At 41.2% G+C, this 7,279-nt stretch overlaps 1 protein-coding gene across 1 annotated transcript; it reads right to left on the bottom strand.

Annotated features, from left to right (window-relative positions):
• Nucleotides 1-1,736: 1,736 nt before the first annotated feature.
• On the bottom strand, nucleotides 1,737-4,132 carry cdkn1cb (cyclin dependent kinase inhibitor 1Cb). Its single transcript, XM_077567052.1, has 3 exons — nucleotides 3,513-4,132; nucleotides 3,322-3,427; nucleotides 1,737-2,413 (listed from the first exon to the last, which is right to left on the bottom strand). Exons 1-2 carry the CDS (start codon nucleotides 4,006-4,008, stop codon nucleotides 3,324-3,326), a joined length of 600 nt encoding a protein of 199 aa, XP_077423178.1. The 5' UTR covers nucleotides 4,009-4,132; the 3' UTR covers nucleotides 1,737-2,413; nucleotides 3,322-3,323.
• Between the last annotated feature and the right edge of the window lie 3,147 nt (nucleotides 4,133-7,279).

The following is a 7,279-nucleotide window of genomic DNA, read 5'->3' as shown; positions in this document are numbered from 1 at the left end:
AAGTGGAAGGTGACCCCCTTTAACTCCAAGGGGGAGGTACCCGGAGCCCCCAAATGTGTCCCGTCACCAGCGCAGAGGGGACTTCATTAAAGTAACACATGAACAGCTGTTGTCTTTAACATGTAAACTATTGAGATTTTAAAAGTCCACTCAATGACCCCCGCGGCTCCCCGCGGGCATATGGGCGTTAATTAGCTGGATATAGCCATAGATTAATTATAATATTTTTTTCTGCCATTGGTATCAATAGAGCAGCCAGACAAAGTGTCTTTTGTTCTCTGATGCGGGACATTCTGTGGCTGACTGAATGGGTCTTGGCTATGTCTACATGGATTTGCCATATGGCAACAAAAAGCAAAGAAAGGAGGCCGAGAGCGCTTTGTGTTGGAAATCAGAACAAGCCCTGGCGGCTTATGGCTGCATAGAACCCACAAAGTCACTCTTGCCATCAAAAGTCGCCATTTTTATCATGTCACACAGTCAAAGCCATTGGAGCAATCGCACCGTTATGGATCATTAGCATAATGTGACCGGGCATGCGTGGACGGAAATATGTCAATAAAGTCCACTTAAAAAAAGATCAACTCGAGGGGCCAACGTGATCCTTTCTGAGATGGGCCATGTTTATAAATAAAAATACGATTCTCATAACGAGAAATTTAAATCTAGAAGGAAAAAAAGAACTCCATTAAACTGTCACCATCATTATCAAATCTACAGGCAGTGTTGTAAGTAACATTTTAACATTATTAACTGTCATGCGTATGTAAACAAACAAACAAACAAACAAATAAGTTAACCATTGTTGATACTAGCATTTACAAACAATAACCACTTTTAATACAGGTGTGATGAGGTACATCCCACTCACATTCTTCTGTATGGTAAAATAATATATAATAAAATAGTACTCATTCTTTAAAGATGCATGACTTTCGGAGTTCATCCACTTATGCCATTTTTAATACTACGCAGGGAATAATGCAGTCGGGATCGGTAGGCCATATGTGCTGCTGTTTTGGTTAGCAGCTGAGTTCAAGTGGGCTTGGAAGTTAACACCTTAATCCGTTTCTTTGTTTTTGTGAGAAACAGCGAGGCATTTATTTTGTCCCTGGTTACTAATTGTGACATGATATTTCCCTATTTGACATATAGTTATATACTATTGACAACATGTTAATCAGTAAGTTGAAAAGCGGCCACCACAAACTGACAAAACGAAGCCGTGACATCGCGCTTAGTGCTGATTGATGCATCACGCACTCACTGCCCGTTTGGCTTCTTTCATTTTAGTGTAAACTTACAAGTATGACCTGCTGAATGCTATGTGTCAATACAAGAGCCCAATTACAAAGACTTGAGGTTTTTCTCTTTCCAGCTCTGGCAGGTGGCCTCCACGCCCGGTGTATCCACAGTGGAGTAAACAGCGTGTGTGAGTGGGTCTTTTTGGGGGGCTCGTTGAGTGCGGCTGCATGTGGGGGAGTCTCCATCGCGGACAATGCGGGGATCCAAAGGCAGCTGCTGCTTCTATAGAGGGCCAAAGGGCCTTTAAATCCCAGCCTATATCCCACAGCTGCCATGCTGCTCAAGTCTCAATACAACCCCCTTAAAAAAAAAAAAAAAAAAGAACCCACCCCCACTCTAACAAGGTATATCAAAGCTGCACCTGAGCCCCTCTGTGGATGGAAAGTAAATCAGTCATAAAAAGGGAACAACACTAACAAGAAGTGCAAAAGTTGACTTTGAAAAAAACAACATTTTATTCTCATCTTTTTTGCTCATGAGGGCACTTGCATGGAGAACAAACTTTTTTTTTTTAATGGCTCAGAGATACAAAGACAACTATAGTGTATGCTACAAAACAAACTACATGATTGCAAATACACCACCAATAGAAAAATAAGTAAATAAAAAAGCAAACACGCCATAAGGCTAAATCAAGAATTCACTTACGTATAAAAGAAACATAAATAATTATAAATTAAAATAGTCTTAAAAATATACATTAACAGGAAAAAATAAAACCCAACGACACATTATTCATTTATAAGCTGTGGTCTCTATAAAGCTGTACACTTTTGGCCAGTGTAGACAATTTAAAGTCTTTTTTTTTTTTTTAAGGATTGCACAGACACTGTTAACACTGTCAAGTGGCAGCAACAATGAATGCTACATTTGTACTGGATAGAAGAAAAAAATAATCACGCCCCACCGTCCCCACCCCGAAAGCCCGACCGGTTCAGTCCTGAGAGGCCGGCGGTGGATGTCCGGTGTCCGGCCAGCGCTGCTCCACCGGACCAGGTGGGGGGAGGGCAGCCGGCTATAGTCCATTCACCCCCTTCCTCCTCCTTTTCTTTTCTTTCCTTCCTCCGTCAAACATGCCCAAACAAGCAGTAGTAGTGCAAAAATCCATCTAAAGAGGAGAAAAAAAGTTGAGAAAATGAGTTTTCCTCGAAGAACAAAATGGAGAAAAACAAGCGAGACAGACGAGCGTCTTCCTCGCCAAGATGCGAGATCAGCAAAGGGGGCGTCACTCTATTTTCCCGCCACAGCGTATGACGTCGTTCCCCTCCCCCACCCCGCCTTACTATCACTCCACCCTCCCCCTACTCGCCTCCCTTTCACGCTCACCCCTCCCCCATCCACTTCGCTTTTTTTCCTCGGACGTGTTAAATCCTTTCAAAATAAGGCGTAGAAAACAAACACAAACTGGCCCACGAATATAAAATAGAAAATTAAATAATTCAAAGCTTTATTAATAAATAACCACAACACAACAACTAACAATAAATGTTAAGTTTTTAGTTTTGAAACATAACCATCGAAATAATTTAATTACCCCATTACAACCTGACAATGGTTTTCAAAATATTGCAAAATTGAAAATCCTTTACGCAGTTGATAAAATAATAATAATAATTTATAAAATACAACAGAGTGGTTACCAACGGAAATCACTTTTACATGTAACACAATTGGTAAAGAGAGGTGATTTACAAGATAAGGTCGAATTAAACAGCCTAAAGTGGACTAATAAGGACATAGCAAATACGATTTAAAAAAATGGATGAAGCGGAAAGAGCTCAAATTAAATAGCCTGACCATTGTTTGTTTTTTAACCTTCAAAATGACCGATTGAAATAATCAAAGCACACTTCAGGCTGATAACGAAAGAGAGAAGATTATGTATAACAGCTTTTATACGTACTTAGAGTATTATAATAATGAATACATGTAGCCCATTTGGAAAATAAAACCATATTTAATTGACTTCAAGTGCTCCACCAGTAAACAATAGGTATTGAAATGGTAAGTGTATACCTTCAACGGATTCTCTTCCTGGGGGTTTGCTCCATAGGAGACTTGGAATGAAGGCTGAGCTCCACACACTTTCTCTCCGCGGCCCTCTTTCGCTTCACGAAGAAATCTAAAGCAGAAAATTGAAGGTGGCACGTTTAATCACGGAATCTCGCCTGGTCACATTCAGCCTGGATGCTGCCGGCTCACCCTACCTGTGATGTGCGCGTTGTTATCCGCTGCGGTCGTCGGCCTCTTCCGTCCGCCGCAGGGGGCCCTTCTGTGGGCCAGCCTCCAGGAGTTGAGCTTGTCCGCGCGGTTCTCCTGGTTGAGCTCCGCCGGCGCGCCGTCGCTCCCCTCGGGCGCCGCCAGACGCTCCAGCGCGTCCGGATGCAGCTTGACGGGCGTCGCGGGCACGCTGAGCCGGGACGAGTCCTGGTAGAACGCCGGGGTGCTCTCCGCGGAGACCTCCACCCATTCGTAGTCTCCATCCAAGGGGATGTTGGCTTCAAAATTAAAGTTCCACCGCTGCCGGTCGCGCTCCGAAATCTCCCGCAGTTTGACGCTCATCTCTCGGCTCAGCTCGTCGTGGTCCACCGGTCCGAAGAGGTTCCGACAGACGCCGGTGCGTTTGTGGATGGGGAAGGTCCTCCGGGCCACCAGCTTCTCCATGGCGATGCTCGATAACTGGGCGTGAGACATGTCCCCCATAAGCCTCAAAAACACACTGGTTTGAAAAACAACAACAAAGTAACAAGATTTCCAATGCGGATTCCTCGTGTGTGTCTGTTCCACACTGACTTGTGTTTAAATGTACCGTGCTAGTAAAAGTCAGAGTATAACCTCCAGTCAAGCCGTCAGTCAGCGCAGACACCTCGGACGACGTCGTGATTGGCTGCTACAAGTCCAACCCCCTCACACACAAACACACACACGTACACACACACACACACACACACACACACACACACACACACACACACACACACACACACACACACACACACGTACACACAACCCCCACTCTGAGCTCCCCGGGTCTTTACGCGCTGTTTACGCGCAGTGTTTCCCATCTGCACTGAGCCCAGGCACACATTGGACTTGAAAACGAAATTTCACTGCTCACAACCAAGCAGAAATGGTAACAAAAAGTGCACACAAGTTAATTGTCATCCCCCGGAAGAGCATTTATTTGTTATGCTTGTTACTCTTCGTTGATAGATGACCTAATATATTTTATAGGGTTGTAAAATTTTGGGAATTTTCAGCTTGGAAACTTTCCATGGGAATTAACAATAAACCCGGAAGTTACAAAACTGGAGGTTTAATAGGGAACCCGCTGCTGACCATATTTATTTTGCATAATCATAACTCAAACAAACAGATTTAGTTCAATATGAATGATATATTTCCTGGTCGTTTCACAAAAATGCAGAGAGAAGCTTGAGGGAAAAGGCTATCAATGGGGCTTTTTTTTGTTGGGGGGGTAAATCTATTTGTGACAAAAATGTTGATCTTATTGTACAAGAAATCAGTGTTTTTTAGGCATCGCAGCCAATCAATCAATCAAATACATCAATATGTTTCACACACATTGTAGATTGAGAATGCAAGCATTTTCCGTTCCATAAAAGTAAAAAGTCCTCAGAAAAATACTCAAGTAAAGTAAGCTAGGCCTGCAGATATCTGAACATTTTATTTGAGTACCGGTATAATAACAAAGTATTTGCACTTTGTTATTTACTTAATAGATTCTCCTTATATCTTGTGATTAATAATCGTACGTACGTATAAGCATAGCGTTTTGTAATCAGTAATCATTACCACATGACAACACAATACCGCCTCCAAGGCTTCACTCTCCTCCTGCAACGTCAGACCTCTTCTCTTTTTTCTTTTTTTCTTTTTTTACGCACACGCAACAACGTAAACAACAGGCTGATGTTACACAATCCATACAGTACTGTACTGTTTTTGTAGGCTTGGCGTCAAACATCCACCTGCTTTGACGTGATTTGTTGCTGCAACTTAAAAAAAAAGCATTTAAAAAAAAAAGGACAAATGGAATACAGTAGTAGGTTTGCATTAAAAACACACCAAAGATGTGCCAAATATTTGTGTGAATAGGCGCAATTCCCCCGACAAATTCACTTCGAATGAAAACACAGACGTCTTAATATATTCTACATTCATAAATCTCCATCTGATAGGTGCAGATTCTCCATTCTATAGTGCTGACTTAAGGTGTCTTTCGTGCTAAGAAAAAGAAAAGAAAAGTGAGGGCCAACGCCTTCCTATTGGATGGTGGACACAGAGCGCCCCTTACTGGTGAAGAAAATAAGACAACCTTGAGTCTTTCAGTATGCTTTCTAGTCCTGTATCTGCAGCATTTTATTGTCTACACAGATATATTTATAAAATAAAATTAAAAAAACAAAGAAAAACAAAGAAAGAAAGAAAAATAAATTCAGGGTGTGCAGAAACATTCAAAACGAGAAAAGGACGGATTTTTGTTATTTCACCATGATTGGCTGTGATTAAAAATAAAAAATACAAACTTAAAGATTAAGTACACATTTTTAAAATCAATTATCATTCTTTTCTTTAACAAGTTGACAAAATCGGCTTAAGGTCATTTAAAAAGGTGATTGGCTGCCATACCGCGAATGCTAAAGAGATTCATGTGTGGTGCAATGGCGTCGCCTAGTGGCAGAATGGAGTAACCAAACAAAACCGCACTTAACTCCCGTTCGAAAACTTTTTAACAACAAATTTCTTCTTTCTTTCTTTCTTTCTTTCTTTCTTTCTTTCTTTCTTTCTTTCTTTCTTTCTTTCTTTCTTTCTTTCTTTCTTTCTTTCTTTCTTTCTTTCTTTCTTTCTCAGTTTGAAAACTTTTTGACACCAAATTTCTTTCTTTCTTTTTTTCTTTCTCAGTTCGAAAACCTTTTGACACCAAATTTCTTTCTCTTTCCTTCTTTCTTTCTTTCTTTCTTTCTTTCTTTCTTTCTTTCTTTCTTTCTTTCTTTCTCAGTTCAAAAACGTTTTGACACCAAATTTCTTTCTTTCTTTCTTTCTTTCTTTCTTTCTATCTCTCTCTCTCTCTCTCTCTATCTATCTATCTATCTATCTATCTATCTATCTATCTATCTATCTATCTATCTATCTATCTATCTATCTATCTATCTATCCCATAATTTCAATCAAATAATCAAACAAATCTCAGAACAATGTGCAAGTCCAAAGAACCGATCAGTATTCTGTGTGTATGTTTAACATTTTATTCACCCCCCCCCCCCCCTTCAAAAAAACACACCTGTGCTCAGTGGCATGTGAAGCACAGTTGACATTGAAATGTTGCCCCCTAAAAAAAATAATGCAGGTGCAGATGGAAGAGGCGGATGCCCTGTTTCCCCCTGCGCTTTGTACTTAAAACTAACATACGCTAAAGGTCAAAGCACTAATTATGGGCATTTGAAGTTATATAAGGTCTCAAATAAACACCCCAAAAAGCCTGTGCATTTTTTTTTTTGTCTGTCTGGACGTTGCACCCCCCACCATCTTTTGTCTGCATGAGACACAAAAGGAACAACCTGGAAGCAGATGTTTTTTCATGTCTGTTGTTGGAACACAGTAAAGTTGCTTTTGCACCTCTTTTTCTGTTTCTGAATCGGTGTTTCCACACCCCCTCCACGCACACGTCCACAACCAACTGTGCCTTTTGATGTCAAAAGGCTGCGGGCAACTCCACAAGGCCTTTTGGCAGCAGGACGGATGGTCATTTGATCCCAGTAAAACTGCATGCGGCCTTTTAAGCGGGACACACCCAGCTAAAGCGCTTTTCTCAATCAGTTAGCTTCTGTTTCTTCAGTTAATGACCCACTCTGCCAAATTATAGATGGGTGGGTCTGTAAGTATTGCACAAACAATGAGCTGTGGATCCTTGCCCTTGCAGTCAGGATACAATAAAAGAACAACAAAACCT

The sequence above is a fragment of the Vanacampus margaritifer genome, chromosome 6 (genome assembly GCF_051991255.1).
Source record: "Vanacampus margaritifer isolate UIUO_Vmar chromosome 6, RoL_Vmar_1.0, whole genome shotgun sequence".
NCBI lineage: Eukaryota > Metazoa > Chordata > Actinopteri > Syngnathiformes > Syngnathidae > Vanacampus > Vanacampus margaritifer.
This window is presented reverse-complemented; position numbering and strand designations above follow the sequence as displayed.